General features: G+C 56.4%; 1 protein-coding gene across 1 annotated transcript; it reads left to right on the forward strand.

The window, feature by feature from the left end:
• Positions 1 to 1,764: 1,764 nt before the first annotated feature.
• HOXC10 (homeobox C10) lies at positions 1,765 to 6,108 on the forward strand (the record flags this gene model as incomplete). Its single annotated transcript, XM_079773494.1, has 2 exons — positions 1,765 to 2,515; positions 5,620 to 6,108. The coding sequence occupies 2 exons, from the start codon at positions 1,765 to 1,767 to the stop codon at positions 5,895 to 5,897; spliced, it is 1,029 nt and encodes a 342-aa protein (XP_079629620.1). The 3' UTR covers positions 5,898 to 6,108.
• Positions 6,109 to 16,307: the final 10,199 nt, after the last annotated feature.

A 16,307-nucleotide genomic window follows, 5' to 3' on the forward strand; every position in this document is an offset into this window, starting at 1 on the left:
GGCGACCTCTGCAAATGAAAACACAAAACCATTTCCAATCTCTGCCGGCTGGCCCTGCAAGCAAGTCATACATTACAGATGTTCTTCCAGTTTTTCCTGTTCTTCCAGGGTTGGGGACCCCTGCGCCTTCTCTCTGGACCACCGGATGAGAGAATCCCGGGGATTTATGTCCGAAGTTCCCTTCTCGCTGCCCCGGCTCAGGCCTCCTTAGAGCCATCCAGCCTCCTCACCGCTCCACGCCAGGGCGCGCAGAGCTCCAGTCCTTTCTTTCCCCGCCAGGCTCCAGCCCTTCGGAAAGTAGAAACCTGAGGCTTGTCCAGGGGAAAATGTGGGGCGACCAGAAAAACAAGTTATTTTCCAGATTCTGTTTCCTAAGGAAGGCGTGGAGAGTTTAGTTCGCTTGGGGAGAAAGGCGATGGAGAAACGAAAAGAACTATTTCAGACATACTTGCCCCTTACTTCTGGCTTCCCTTTATTGAAAAATAACCGCAATGATAGACTCGAACCTTTTCTCCTTTCAAAAATGCCCCCAGCTCGTTCGCTCTGCAAAGGACAATTCTCTGGGTAGGATTTTGTCGAGTCTGGTGTCTTGGTTTTCCGTGTGAGACGCAGCTCTCCCAAACCGGCTGAGGCCCCGCGGGTCCCCTCTTTCTCTCTGGGAATAGTCCCTGTATTTGTGGGAGCAAGGTCAATTGGAAAGCGAGGGCCACTGGGGCCTGGAGCAAAGCAACCAAACCCACCCAAAGGCCAAAGCCTTCCTGCCCCGGAGATGGTGAGCCAGGAGCCACCCACCCAGCCAGGCCCGGGCGGCACTCCTGGGTCCGACCCTGTCTCAGTCACCAGCTTCCTCCTCCCCACCCTGGATCCCCTCGGAACCTCCCGTCCCCAAGCAGCCCTGAAGTGATGGGACCCCCTCCCTGACCTCTCCCACTCCGGAGATTCCCTGCCAACTCCCAGGGGAACTTGCAACTTGATCAACTTCCGTGACGGGCGGTCCCCCAGCTCTCAGTCCCAAAGGCCACGCACGCCGGCCAAAGAGGATACAGGAAAGCAGAAACTTTAGTTCTGTTTGGGATTCCTTAACTTTCTCTCCCTTTCTCTGCCCACTGGAGCCCTCTCCCGCCAAACCTTACCCTAGTCCCACCCCAAGGGAAGAAGCAGAGGCCAGAGGCCAAGGAGAGGAAAAGGGAGGTGAGGGGAGGGGAGGAAGTACCTGAATGGTGTCTTGACCTTTTAATTTGAATTTGACTGTTTTGAGCCGCGAGTTACCTTGCTCTCTCCGTCTCTCCTGCATTCCCCCCCTTCCCACCCCCTTCCCCAGGAGTACAGGCTGGTTCCCGGGTAAACAAACCCCACTCTCCCTAGACACCCTCCACCCCCACCCCTGCCCAATCTCCCTCCACCTTCCTCCTGCCCCGGTCGCCCCCGGGCGCTTCCTTTGTTCGCGGTGAAGTGCTCGGGCGCCCCTACCCCGAGGTGGTTGCTAGGTGGCGCTGTTACTCCACGCTCCGCGCTCCGCCTGCCGACAACTTGACCCCGCTGACGTCACGGCCGTCTGAATCATCAAGGCCATTTTCAAATCCCATTGGTCTAGCTGTCACATGGTGAGGACCGACTGTGCGGATAATTATGGAGCTGATATTCCCCCCTCCCTTCTTCTTCTTCCCGCCCCCTCGAACCGCCCCCCCCCTCCCGGATGGGGGGAAAAAAAGATGTCAGCTCCTCCGCTGTAGTATTGCTCCTTAAAAACCCCTCTCTCTGAAAATGACATGCCCTCGCAATGTAACTCCCAACTCGTACGCGGAGCCCGTGGCTGCGCCCGGCGGAGGAGAGCGCTATAGCCGGAGCGCAGGCATGTATATGCAATCGGGGAGTGACTTCAACTGCGGGGTGATGAGGGGATGCGGGCTCACGCCCTCGCTCTCCAAGAGGGACGAGGGCAGCAGCCCCAACCTCGCCCTCAACACCTACCCGTCCTACCTCTCGCAGCTGGACTCCTGGGGCGACCCCAAAGCCGCCTACCGCCTGGAACAACCTGTTGGCAGGCCGCTGTCCTCCTGCTCCTACCCACCTAGTGTCAAGGAGGAGAATGTCTGCTGCATGTACAGCGCAGAGAAGCGGGCTAAAAGTGGCCCCGAGGCAGCTCTCTACTCCCACCCCCTGCAAGAGTCCTGCCTCGGGGAGCACGAGGTGCCCGTGCCCAGCTATTACCGCGCCAGCCCGAGCTACTCCGCGCCGGACAAGCCGCCCCACTGCGCCGGGACCAACGACTTCGAAGCCCCCTTCGAGCAGCGGGCCAGTCTCAACCCGCGCGCCGAACACCTGGAATCGCCCCAGCTCGGGGCCAAAGTGAGTTTCCCTGAGACCCCCAAGTCTGACAGCCAGACCCCCAGCCCCAGTGAGATCAAGACCGAGCAGAGCCTGGCGGGCTCCAAAGGCAGCCCCTTGGAGAGCGAAAAGGAGCGGGCCAAGGCCGCCGACTCCAGCCCAGACACCTCGGATAACGAAGCAAAAGGTAAGGCCGCCTGCCTGGGCCGTGGCCCGGCCGGAATGCTCGGCTACTTGGTCTTCCTGCCCGGGGCGGGGGGGAAGGGAGAAGGCTGGGCCCAGGAGGCCCTGGACGGTCCTGGGACTAAGACCCCAGCTGGCGACTCCTGTCTGCTGAGCGCCCGCCCGGCGGGGGCGCGTCCTCTGGCTGGGGAAGGTGAGCGGCCAAGTGGAGGTGCCGGCCGCTGCGGCCGTGGGCGCCAACACCCGGCCTGGCGCGCGCCGCGGACGGTCTGCAGCTGCCCCGGGCGGATGACCGCTCCCAGGCATGTGCTGGGTTTGGTCTGCTTGCTCTGCGCTGTTGTCCTGGTGGGGGCTGCTGTCCCCCCCGCTCAGGTCAGAAGCTTGCAAAAAGCTTAAAATGGCGATCTTGGGTCAGGGACTAAGGAAGACTGGGGAGAAAGGAGATTTCGCTTTACTGTGTTTTCCCAGTTGAAAATTGTTTCCCTGTGAAGCGCGGATTTGTTGTTTTGTGTGTCTCCTCTGTGCGTGTGGTTTGGGCTCCTGCGGTTTGGGGCCGGCCCGGGCCTAGGGCAGCGGGGCTGGAGCGGAAGAGGTGGAGGTGAGAGGCTGCCCGCCGCATCCCTCCCTTCCCCAGGCGCCTAGCTGGGGCATGGCGTTGGAAAGGGGCATTTGGGCTGTTGTAAGTTTTTTGTCTCCCTTTTAATTTTTTTCTTTTCCTTTTCTCTGGTTAAATTTTTTTTTCGTTGGTTTCTAATAGCTGCTTACAAATGAGTGGTTGGGAAATTTCTGTGTGAATGGCAAGGAAGTGTGGCTTTAGTTGGTTTGCATCGTGATTTTGGTATGAGAGAGAAAGCTCCGTCAGAGTTCAAGCTCAGGGTTCAAGATTCATTTTTGCTGCGGGAACTGGAGGCCTTCGGGACCTTTCTCTGACACCTGGAGAGGAATGTGGAGGAAGCAAACGGAGCAGTGGAGTGAGGCGGAGGAGACCTACTCTCCCCGAAAAGTTGGAGCCAAAAGCATCAGAAAGGCCCAACTGGGAGGGGAGGAATAAAGCTGCTCCCCAAGGCACGGGCTGCTGGGGGCTGTATATAAGAGGGGCTCTCTGAGTGTTGAGGCAGATGGACTAGTTAGAGCTGAGCAGCCTGGATCTTGTGGTGCTTTGTATATGGATGCGGCACACGCATGCCTGGCGACCTGTGTCACACTCACACACACACCCCTCTCACATGCTCCGCACACACGCATGCCTGCTCACACTCACACACACTCTCTCTTTTGGGGGGCAAGGGCTAAGCCTCTCTTCCTCAGGTCTCCTCTGCGAAGGTGGCCTTGCAAATTACCTCATGGAGACCCTGGCCAGAAGATCAGGTGTGCTCAGGAGCGAGCGTGAGGGAGAGAGTGAGGCCCCCACACCCACAAAGCCTTCATTGTGGCATTTGTGCAACATGCAAGTTTAATGTTAGACCCTTTCCTCAGACCCTGAGCTTGGTTGGGGAGTAGATATGTAGGATAGGAAAAGCTGTTCTAGCCCCACCAAAAGCAAAGTCAAGGTTAATAAGTTCACCTCCTGACTCAAACTGCCCCCATTCTGGTAGGCTCCATTTTCTCTCCTGCCCTCCCCGCAACAATCTAAATCCTCCCACCCCAACTAATCCCTCTCAGCCCGCCCTTTACCTCTGCGCTTTTTGCCTCCCCTCTCCCATTTTGATGTCACCACCTGGCCAAAGGCAAGAGGGCTTTCGGCCAGACTTCACCATTTGTAATTTCTTCCCTTCCCCCAAAACCCAACAAACCCAATAAGAAAACAAACAAGACAGAGTTAGATGTGAAACGCCTTTAAACGATTTGACTGGAGGCTTCAGGTGCAGAGGTGGGAGCAGAATGAAGGGCATTTGGATGTTTTAAACTACAGCCTCAAGTTTGCATTTTTCTGGTGCTTCCTGGTTCCCCTGCCCCCCCCCCCCACCTCACTCCCCATCAAGATAAAGATCCAGGAAGCTGGCAATTTCATTTGGCGTATGGGAGACAGTGCAGAGCCGTCAGCAGAGTCCTTTGCTGGGTGCCCATCTCTGGCCTCTGGACTCTGGGTTTTTCCCTAGAAAAGATAGCCCAGATCTCTTTTGCTGCTTGAAGAGTAAGACCGGTCCATTTCAGCAAGAACACGGTCCAGGGAGAGAAGCTATCCATAAGATAATGGGAAATACACCCTCTACTTATAGCATCTCCTTAGATAAATAACATGTCTGCATATGTGCAGGAGAATGCTCTGCAGGAATACACACATGCAGGCAGGCATCCATATCCATGTCGATATGCAGGCAGGAGATTTCCAAGGGGCTGCATTTCCTCAGGGTATCTCTCTCCCTTGACCTTAGGTCCTATGGCCAGGGCTGCTGTCCCAGGACCACTCAGCATGCCCCAGAGCTGTTGCCCCTGACCTCTGCTGCCTGTACAAGTTCCCTTGCCTCAGCTGTTGACACCCCCGGGGGAAATGGCCAGGAGAGGAAGAGCTGGCAATGGGAGCTCAAATGGGACAGTGTCATTCTGTGGCACTTCAGGTGGGAACAGGGACTGGAGGTCTGGTGCGGGACAGCTGCAATGGCCACTGGCTGCAGAAAATGGGGCGACATCCCTCCACGGAGTTGAAAGGGGTCAAAGCTCTCTGGGAACTGCTCTAGCCAGCAGGATGGACTCTGCCACCCCGTCTGGGGCCTGGAAAATGCTTTTCCTTCTGGTTGGATTTTTCCAGAGCTGGAATGGAACAGAGAGGAGGGAGGGCCTGGTGAGGTTTCAAGTGCCCACCAGGGTCAGCAAGCTGAGGGAGTGGGGAGTACTCAGAATCTGCTAGGTCAAGGTGGATTGGGGTAATTTAAATTTAATAAATGCTTTGGAGGCAAGAACCTCCTGTCTTTCTCCCCCTGTAAATCTGGACCCCAAAGATATTCTAAGGGCCCTGAGCCCAAGAGGACCCCACCAGCCAGGCCTGTGGAACAAGAGCAGCTACCCTGTACTCCATCAGCCGCCCCGCAGCAGGCTGGCAAAGGCTGCAGCATTCTGGAGGGGTTGCCTCTGCAGGGATACTTATGTAAATAATGTTATTTTTAACAGAGGAGATAAAGGCAGAAAACACCACAGGAAATTGGCTGACAGCAAAGAGCGGAAGGAAGAAGAGGTGCCCCTATACTAAACACCAGACGCTGGAATTGGAGAAGGAATTTCTGTTCAATATGTATTTGACGCGAGAGCGCCGCCTGGAGATTAGCAAGACCATTAACCTTACAGACAGACAAGTCAAAATCTGGTTTCAAAATCGCAGAATGAAACTCAAGAAAATGAACCGAGAGAATCGGATCCGGGAACTGACTTCCAATTTTAATTTCACCTGAGCACTTGGCCTCCCTTCCTCCTCCCCTCTCCCCCACCCCTTTCTTCCTTTCCCCGCCCCTCCTCCCTTTGTGCCTGGTGGTATATTTTTTTCCCTCCCTGAGTATAAATGCAACGCGCCTGCAAAGAAGGCAAAGACCTCAGACTCTCCTTCCAAGGGACCAATGGTTCGTGCTGTGAAGATGCGTCCACCTAAAGCATGAGAAATGGGGTGCAGGGGTTTGGGTGTGGTGTGCCTGCATAGATAAGGGTGGGAGTGTGACTGGTGTGTGTGTCAACCCCTCACTCACCCACGCACTCACACGCAGCATCCTGTTCTCTATGCAAAGTTAAGGTCGAATACACCCAATGGGGGGGGGGGAGGGGAGGGGAAGAGGACAAAAATGAACCAGAGAAGGTCTGTAATCTCACAGAGCACAGTCAGAATTGCTCCTTTCTTGCTGTATTTCCTCCTTAGAATAGACGTTTTGGGAAGTTCGGCTAGTGTTTGTATGTTCATCGTAGCGCCCAGCGCCTCCACCAAACCCTCTCCGTGTCTTTACCTCCCAGTCGCTCTGAGAATCTGCTTGAAGTCTTGTATTTGTACTGCTTTCTGCATTTCTCCCATCCTCCTAGCACCCCACATCCTCCATTCACTGACATCTGAAAATTTCCATCCAGAGGAACAAAAAATTTAAAAATAGAACATAGTGAAGCAAAGACAGACACCCCCCCCCCCATATCACCCAGTCCCTGTCTGGCAGTTGTGTTATTTAAAGATATTCTGTATGTTGTATCTTTTGCATGTAGCTTCCTTAATGGAGAAAAAATGCTAATAAATTTCCAGAATCATAATCCTCAAATGGGTGGTTTTTGTATTTAGTGCTTTTTTTTTAGCGACACCCCCTCCCTGAAGAGGCTGAGTGTGTGGATGTGTGTGTTTTGTGCTTGACTCATCTCCTAGAGCCTTTCTAGAACGTCTCTTGGCGGGTGTAATGTAAGTGAGAGACCATAACGTTGATTTAAATATTATCCAGGTGACCACAATAAGTCAAGGTCATAAAACAGTAATGTCAGGACGGTCTTGGTGCGCGCGAGAGGTGGATTTTATGATCTGCAAATATAATGTGGTGCTGCAGTAAAAGATGCATTTAAAGGTGACTGGAGGAGGGAAAGAGGCAGAGAGCAAACTGCAATCTTGAGGAGCAGACGGATCTGATTGCCTGGGGTGCTGGGCCAGGCACACCCCACCGCTGCCCGGGGGAACCCCAAGAGCTCCCCACCTATCCAAAGAGAGGAATAAACTTAACCGCTGGAGGGGGACACGAGGAGCTCAGCCACCCCCCTCCCCTCGACAGCAGCAGCAGAAGCGCCGGCAGCGGCAGGAGGAGGAGGCGGCGACAAGGTAGGAGAAGCGGTTTCTTGTTCTTCTCTTGGCGGCAGAGTGGGGACTAGCAGCGTCCCCAGGTGCCCGGTGCACAGCGGGCAGAACAGGAAGGAAGGAGTTTGGGGCGCCTGAGCTTTCCGAGCTTTCCGAGAGCCCGGGCTTGCTTGTGGACTTGTGGATGCTGGCAGCGGAGGGCAGTGGCCGTGAGCGCCCTTTCCTCCCCTCCTCGGCCTGTTGCTGTGGGGTTCAGTGGTTAAACGGGTAAATTGGTAGGTTTTGGCTTCTTTCTCTTCCGCTGGCACTTAGGGTTGCCTCGAGGTTGACACATGGGTGTAGATGTCGCTCAGTCTGGCTGTCTGCTGAGGGGAGCAGAGGGAGGGTGGGCTGGAGAGGGTTGGAGCTTGAAGCTTAGGTTTTTCTGCTTTCTGCTGGTGTGGATGTGAGCCTTATCCAGGCTCTCGGTCCCCACACTCCCTAACCATGGGGCTTTGCCAGGCAAGTGGCCTGGTTGGAAGAGGCGCTGGAGCACAGGCTGTGTGGTTCCGCTACCCACAAACGCGGGGAAGCCAGAGTTGAGCTGAGAGGGAGAGAGGATCAGAGGGAATCTAGGGGGAGAGTGCGGAAGAGCCCCATGGACAGGACAGGGACCCAGCTCCAGAGCGGAAGGACACTTGGCTTCCCCCAGGGCCAGGGCCAGAGGCAGGGGAATGGGTCTGCTGCGGTGCTGGAGGTGGGGCGTGGGTTTGGCGGCTGGAGGTCCCATTTCATCCGAGTTTCCCTGGACGTTTTGCTTGGACCAGAAGCTGATGAGGCAGTCAGACCCCTACCCACCCAGCCACCCAAAGTCTACTCTCTAGTCTTTAGGGATGTTGTGGGGGCGGAAAGGGGGACGGGGCTGAATTTCTTCCTTCCCCAACCCCCTTCCCTTCTCCTCCCGATAGATGCAAAGCTGAATCTCCCGCCCTGCTCGCTCAGCTGATCTGTGGCTTAGGTAGTTTCATGTTGTTGGGATTGAGTTTTGAACTCGGCAACAAGAAACTGCCTGAGTTACATCAGTCGGTTTTCGTCGAGGGCCCCAAACCACCTATCCAGCTCCGTCCCTCCCCTGTGGGCCTGCCCCACAGCCCCCTTCCAGGTAGGGCACATTGGATACAGACTGAGGAGGGCGAGCTGTGAGTGGGGCCAGGCCAGGCAAGCCTGAAAACCCCACTTTCTACTGTCTACTCCTCAGCCTGTCCCAATCCCTGGGGCTCAGGGAGAGGAGTTTCTCCTGCAGCTATTGTTTCCTGGACTCAGCTGATGGAGACAGACAAAGACGGTCTAGTCAATTCCAAGGAAATTGAGGAATTTGAGTAAGAGGTGGTCTGGCAGGCCAGCCAGGGTAGGGCAGGGTCATTAGGAGAGAGGAGAGCACAGAAAGAGAAGGGAGTCTCTGGAAGGGTTAGTTTCTCTCACCTGCCACCTCCAAGGAAAAAACTATGCCTCCAGAAGGCTGGGGCTGAAGCTTCCCCTTAGAAAAGTGGGGTGCCTGGGGGTCCCAACAATTGGGGACCTCTGAGCACTAGCTCAGTCACCTTCCCTCTGCTTCTATAGCTCCATGCCCAGGAGAAGGGCGTATTTAGGGTGTTAGTAGGTTAGAGGAAAGCATCAAGTCCAAGTAGAAATGCCCCCCACACACACACACACACCCACACACATACTAGGAAACATTAGGGCAAGAACCTAGCTAGCTCTGGTCTCTGTCTAGCTGTCTGTGGCCCGTAGGCCTTGGTCTGTTGTGTCTGTGGCTGTCAGGCAGCTGCTTGTCTTTGCATTGTGCGGAAATGTCTGGGTGAATGGAGGCTGCCAGCGCCCACCTTTACCATATTGTTGGGAAGGCTGTTGGCTGATGCCAGGGAAGGAGGGCAGGAAATGGAGTGAGAGGAAATCTGAGCAATGCGAAACTTTGCAAAGCTTCTTCCCCTCCTTTCCCATCCACCCCTTGCCCTTGGTTCCTCAATTCTGGACCCTGTTGCTAGAGAGAAGCTCTCAAAAGAGGTTTCTCTGCCTGAGAAGAAAAATGGGCGGGGGTGGGGGGGAGTCCAGGAGAATGGGGAGATACACCCTGGTTCTCAGACTGGGAAAGAGAAAGCCCAAAGGAGGACAGGTTTTCTTACTTTGGAATTATTGTGGTTATTAAAACATTATAAACTTTCAGACAGAGAAATAAAGTCATGTCCCTGTAACAAAACATATACATGGAGTTCCATATCCTTGCAATTGTCTGCTAGGGGATATCTGTAACCTTGTATGAGTGTGGGTCTCTGTTTCTATATCTCTGTCTCCTCTAGGCTCTCTCAAATCCCCTATATATATTTACCTGCATGCTTATTTGTTTTTCTCTCTGTTATACAAAGAGATTTGTTTTCACCCTGAGGAGGATAGAGGGGAAAATGGGAATAGAGCCTCTCTTCGCTCCCGCTGAATTTGTCAGGTTGACTTTCCATCTGTTCCTTAGCCATTTGTAGGGGGAAAAAATACCTTCCCTTGGATGAAAGTGCTCAAATCTCTCTGTGGCTCTCAGGGAATAGGGAGGTTTTCAGAGAGGAAGACCAGCTGGTTAGAGGCAGGCAGGGGGACCCCCTGTTTGGGAGCCCCCAGCAGTCTCTGAATTTTCAGGTTGCCAGAAGCACCGGGCCAGTTGGAGTGAAATGAGTCCCCAGGAAAGGCGGGTGCTCAGGAGTGCCTGTCTTGGAGACTGGGTCCCTGATGGGCCGAAATTCACCAATGAAGGGCTTCTGCGCTTTGGGTCTCTCTGCCCCCATTTCTGTTTCAGAGCCCAGGAGCTTAGGGGGGTTGGTCACTGAGCCATGGGTCTGGGTGTCCACCCCAAAAGAATCCTGGTGAATGGGGTGAGTTCTCATAGGGCCAAGGTGAGGGCCAGTCTGATGGCCAGCGTCTGCCCCGAGGGCCCTGGGGCCATGGATCATGGCTAAGGTGGTGGTGATTATTTATTCGCTTCGCTGGAAGGGAGTCTTCAGAAGAAACAGCGTGAAGAGGAGGGGAAAAATTATCTCTCTCGTCTGCAGATATTAAGATGGATTTTTATTTCTTAAAGGACCCTCCCCGCCGAGAGCGCACAAGCGTAAACTTAATATATGCTCCGCAGCCCAACTCCAGAAATCGCAATAAAAGTTAAAACCTCCCCTACTGGTTTTTTTTAATTATGATATGGGAAAGAGGAACAGGATTTATAGAGCTGAACTCTCGGCATGTGAGTGTTTAAGACTTGTGGGAGAAGGAGGAAAAGGCAAGAGCTCGCCAAGGAGAGCCTTGGGCTCCGAGATAGCTCGCGGCTGCGGGGGCTCTGGCTCAGCCCCGCGGATCCTCGATCCTCTGAGGCTTCCCTGGGACCCTGGCTCCCCGGCACCCTCCGCTGGGGCCCAAGGCCTGGCTCGTCGCGGAGCTGCAGCTCTTTTCGGAAACAGGTGAAGGGCGGCGGCGGCGGCGGCGGCGGAGGGGGCTTCCAATGGGAGCGGCAGGGCACCGGGCTTTGTGTGGGTCCGGTGCGAGGGAGGAGGTTTGTAGCCCGGGGCAAGACCGCAGCCCGAGTGTGCCCCGGCGGGCGCCGAGCCCGGGAGGGGTGTCGGGGCGGGCGTGAGAGCACAGACTAGGTGGATCGCGCGTGTACTTTGGCGGCGGACGGAGCAGAGCTGGCTCCCCGGGCGGAGGCCCGCGGCGAGCCGGACAACCGGATATTGAGTCTGGAGGAAGGACCTTGAGGTCTGAGTGGTGTTTGGGTGGCCGTCGCGGCGGTCCACGGTGTGCAGCTCGCAGTGCGTGGGGCGCGGCGGTCCTCGTGGGCGAGGCAGCAGGCCCCGCACACCTCCGCAGGGGCAGGGCCGTGGCCAGGACCTGGGAACCGAGGCCAAGCCAGGCTCAGAGCATGAAAAATAAATGCAGTTAGGGGTCTTTCTTTCTTTCTTTTGCACAAGAATGTCTTTTCTTTTTTTCTCTCTTTCGGAGATACCTGGATTTGGTCCAGAACAGGTTGCCCGCGGGAGGGCCCGCGAGCGGCAGCGCGCGAGGGAGGGAGAGAGGGAGGGAGGGCGAGACAGAGGGAGGGAGGGAAGGAGGGCGGGCGGCGGCGGCTGCGGTGGCCGGGGCTTCCCTCCCCGGGCGGGAGGCGGCTGCCCTGCATCTGTGGCCGTGGGGAGCCGAGGAGCAGGTAACGAAGGCGCTTCCCGAGGCGGGATTGGACCAAGCCCGAGGGACCAAGTCTTCCAGGTCTCTGTCCAACGCCCTGGAGGGGAGAGAAGGTAGGGAGATCGGCGCCCGCCGGCCTGGCAGAGAGGCCTCAGGGAATGTTGAACCTGCATTTGATTTCAGGCTCACACTCATGTTGTGAGTCCGTCTGCCTCTGGAGATGCGGTTTGCCTGCCTGTCTGTCTGTCTGTCTGTCTGAGGCGTCCCAAACCCTAGGCTCTCCTTCCAAAGGCTGAACAGTTTGGGAACATTGGTCGGAATGTGCACTTTCATTCATTGCCTTCTCTGCAACTCAGTGCGGCTGATGGCTGTGCCCCCAAGTTGGAAGGGAGCTGGACTCCCGCCTCCTGGAAGCCAGATCCTCTGGTTCCCTCCGCCTGGGGCTGAGTTCCGGCTCCAGGTTCGCGGGTTGCCCTGAGGTTGGAGGCCAGACAGCTCCCAGTCGCGCAGGGAGGGCGGGGGAGAGACTCGCGGCTCTGGCCCCTTAATTGTACCCGTATTGTCTCTCCTTTCGCCACCTCCGCTTCCGCAGTCTGGGCTCCAAAGTCACTGCAAATTTCCTTGCGACACACACATCACAGAAAGATCAGGTAACCAGTCGCCAGGGCCACGGGGGCTCCAGGCAGGGAGCTCCCCCAGCTCTGGGGCCCTCCCCCTCCAGCCACTCCCCAGGCTAGGAAGCTAGACCGGTTGGGGGAGCCGGAAATAGCCCCGTTTGCTGCCGGGCGGCGGGGCAGGGGGCCGGCGGGAATGCAGGCCATGGCGTTGAGAGGGCCAGGTTCACAGGCCCTAGGGGGTTCGCTCCTGCTGGGCGGAGGGGCCGGGCTCCTGGTGCGCGGGGGTCCCGGATACCCACCTGGGGTGGGGGCAGGACGCGGGTCTCCTCGCGGCAGGCCAGGAGAATTCAGTGTCTGCTTCCTTCCAGCGCAGGCCTTGGCAAGGAGGAGTTGTGTGTGGGTGTGTTTTTCCCAACAAAGAGGGATCGGGAGAGAGAAGGGGGGAAAGTCGAGGGGAACCAGGGAGGGGGCGGGGAGGGGGAGAGGGCAGCGAAGAGGTGAAATGAGCCCATTTCAGGGGGAGATGGAAAATGAAAGCAAATGGAGCACAGCCTCCGCTGCGCGGGCGGGTGCTGCCGAACCCGGGAGCGGTCTCCCCGCCTGCGGCGGCTGGGAGAGCCCACTGGGGGCCCCGGGGAAAGCCTGTTTTAAATTTAATCCGAACTTGAAGGTGTGGATTGAACCGGAGGGAATTTAAATCACTAAAAAGGAGGCGCAGGGCGAGGGGAGAGGAAGCCTCTAACCTGTCTGCCTGTCTGTCAGTCCTTCCCACGGTGGTGCTGGGTTGGTTGCAGTCGTAGCTGCCCAGGTTCGAGGTGATGGAGTAAAGCTGCCCCTCCCCCTTAGGGGGCTTTCCTGTGCCCGGTGAAACCTTTTGGGGTGGGAGGGGACTTCTAAGAACCAGAGTGAGCGCAGAGCTGCTAGCTGAAGCTGGGGTTGCCCTCTCCACAACAGGGATTCCCAGTAGCCTCCAGGCTCTTGAGTTTCCCCCATTTGCGCTGAGGAAAATTGAAGGGAGTGGTGGGGGTGAACGGGAGTCTTGGAATCTGCCAGGGGATTCCGGAGGAGGAGCTGAACCTGGGAAGACAAGCCCCTCCGTCCTGGTGGTGTCCCCACATCCTTGTGCTCCCATCCCTAGAGGCCTGGATTTGGGGGAGCCTGAAAATCTGCTTCAGAGCCCTGACCTGCCACCCTCCCTCCAAAGACAGAGAATGGGGGTACAAGCCATATGCAGTTGTGGAAGCACAGGGACCTGGGTCTGGTGAACTCAGGGGCTCCCAGCCTCTTCCAGCCCCCCCCCCCCCCCCCAGGCCACCTCTCTAAGCAAGGCCTAGGCAAAATGGGGTATTGGTGGGGAGGGGGCTGTGGGCGAGGCCTACTTCCTGATCCTCAGCTCGGTCTATGCCTGAGTTCACGCTCTATAACTAAGGTGACAATCTCCCCTCGGTTTCATGGGGAAATTGACAGCAGCAGGGAGTGTGGGCTGGAGGATTTCAGCTGTGATTTCAGCTGCCCCGTGCTGCTGCCTCTGCCGGCTGGGCAGGGCTGAAAAGAAGGCAGTGGCCAAAGAGGCGAGGAGAGAAAGGGGCATCTGTTTGCAGCCACTCTGTCTGAGAGCTCTCCCCCAAAGCAGAGGCCCATGGAAGAGGGCCTTCAGGGGTGTCTTTCTTCCAGGAAAGCTGAAATGGGGGCCGAGGGGCCCTGTGGCCTGGCAGAGACGCAAGGGAGGAGCAGGGCGTGAAACCTCCTTCCTCCCGTCTTCTTCTCTGCTCCTTGACTAGAGCGTGGCTCAGCCCCAGCCGCCTGGAAGGCTGCCTGGGCTGAAATGGGGTTCTATATCCCAGGAGCCTAGTGTACCCACAGGAGCAGGACGCTGGGAAGGGCAGGAGGGAAGGCCTCTTCCTCCTTTGTGTCAGGACAGAAGTGGCCGCTGTGCCTGGAGCCTGTCGCCGGCAAAGGCCCGGCAAGCCAGCGGACTGCACAATGCCATGGCTGCTCCGCCAGCTCTCCAGCCCATCCTGCCTATCACCGCCCTTCCTCTGTCTTGCTCTCTGCACGTCTTCCTTTCCCTGCTCTCCTCTCTCTTTTCATCTTGCCTCCCCTCTTTTCTTTAATTCTCCCCTCGCTCCTTCTTTTTAGCCCAATCCTCTGTTTCCTTCTTTCCTTCCCTCCTTCCTTCCTTCCTTTCTGTGGGCCTGACGCCCCGTGTGTTTCAGTTGTTCGGTCTCAGGCTATCTCGGGCTCAGTCTCTCTCAGGCTCTGTCCCTAATGTCCTCTTGGTCACAGTCTGGCCCCCGGGCCGGCCAAAGGCTACATGTCTGCCAGCAGCCGCCCAAGAGCTGGTCAGGGTCCCCAGCCGCCAGGGCTGGGGGAGGTGCTGACGGCGCGAGGGATTTGGAGAAAGCCTCTGCAGGGGGACTGGAACCTCTTGTCTTTTCCTTGAACTAGTGAGGGAGGATTTTTGATTGACAGCTAACCCAACTCCATCAAGGCCAAAGAGATACTCGGTTTCTTGCTGTTATTTGGATTTTTCCAAATCGGTTTAGTCTGGGGGAGGGGAAGATAATCCAATCAGAGCCCAGGGTGAGGAGGTTGAGGCCCCGAGTCTCCTCTCCCCAGCCCTTAGGCACTTCTCACATCCTGCCCCCCTTTCGTAGAAACCCCAGCCCCGCTTGACCGAAAGGGAAAGAACTGGAAAGGGGGAGGAACAGGGACGGGGACTGGGCCTAGAAAGCTGGGGTCAGTGTTTGGACTTCACATCTATTCTTCCCCCCTCAACTTTCCTCCTCCCCCCAACATACCTCCTACACTCTCTGGGACACCTCTCTCTGGTCTTCCTCTGCCCCAGAGGAGACAGGTTGACCTAGGTGCAGGACAAAACCGGCCTGGGCCCCTACCCCTGGCGTCTGGTCCCCTCCTGGGGACAGGAGTGGGAACGGAGGGCAGGCATCTCTGCTCTGGGAAGCTTCTTCCTTCCCTGCTGTTTCAGAGCCTCCTCTCAGCCTCAGCTCCTGCCTTTTTCATCCAGCACAAACTGGGACTCTTTCCTTCTGACCCTGAAATTGCAGCCCTCCTTCAAACTCGCTCTGCCATGCCTAGGGTGCATCTGCCTCTAGGGACGTCACCTGCTCTTCTCCCCCACCAGCCAACCTTCCTGCCCCCTCTTTTGCACTCGTTCTGAGAATTTCCTGCTTGTCCAAAGCCCACCACCATGGGACAGTCCCATGGAAAGCAGAGGACTGGGTACCAAACCCCAAACTCAAACAGGAGGGTAACAACCAACTTCTTGGGGGAAGGAATCCTAGTTGTCTGTTCTTCCCTACAGTCACACTGCTTCTCCAGGATTCCTGTGTCCGACCCCAAAGAAACTGCTTTCTCCCAGCCCTCCGTTGCTTTTTTCCCGTTCCAAAAACAGCCTACAATTTTATTTAATGAAAGACACATTTATGAACAATCAAATGATCCTCATAAAAATTTTATTGAAGGACGTAAAAACAAGCTACTTGCCCACGACTGAGGTCGCTCTCTTGCCTTGCCCGCTCTCACCCTGGCTCTGTGCAGACAGAACCCGGGGGGTGACTTCTTTTTGGGGGGTCAGGGTGTCCCAGAGATGGAATTGGGGCAAAGGTGGGTGAGCAGGAAGATGGGATGGGGTTGCTGCCCCACTTAAGTTGTGTAGATCTCTCCTCCACTTCTTCAAGCTGGCAAGGAAAAAAAAAAAAAGGTAGATATAGACAATAAATTTAAAATAGAGGTGCTTGCATATCTGTACCGAAGCAAAGAGAGGACTTCTGATGCTAAAGGTGTCTGAGGTCCAGAGGTCCTACCCCTCCCACCCACGGACCCCCTTCCCTAACCTCCCCTACCCCATGTTTGGGGGGCTGAGCTGGCCAGGGCAGAGGCGCTCTCCCCTTTCTCTCCTTCCCTCCCTCCCTCCACCCCAGCTTCTCCAGTCCCCTCCCACCCTCCCTCTCTCGCTGCTGCTGCTCCTGAAAGAAATACATACATACACACTATTTAAAAACGCATTTTTAAAAGCCACGTTCCGAACTGACAATCGCTGATCTCGGCTCGCGCAGAGACTGCGGGAGCGTCGGGGCCGACAGAGACAGATTACGTCAAGAAATAGTTCCTCCACCTACCTCGGCGGCCTCGGGTCCCCGGGCTCCGGCGCCCAGCTCCGCCCCGGGGGTCCGGGAACCCTGGGTTCCGGGGCTGGCATTTTCGCCCCATTAAGAAATCCT

The sequence above is a fragment of the Cnephaeus nilssonii genome, assembly GCF_951640355.1.
Source record: "Cnephaeus nilssonii genome assembly, chromosome: 6".
Classification (NCBI taxonomy): Eukaryota; Metazoa; Chordata; class Mammalia; order Chiroptera; family Vespertilionidae; genus Cnephaeus; species Cnephaeus nilssonii.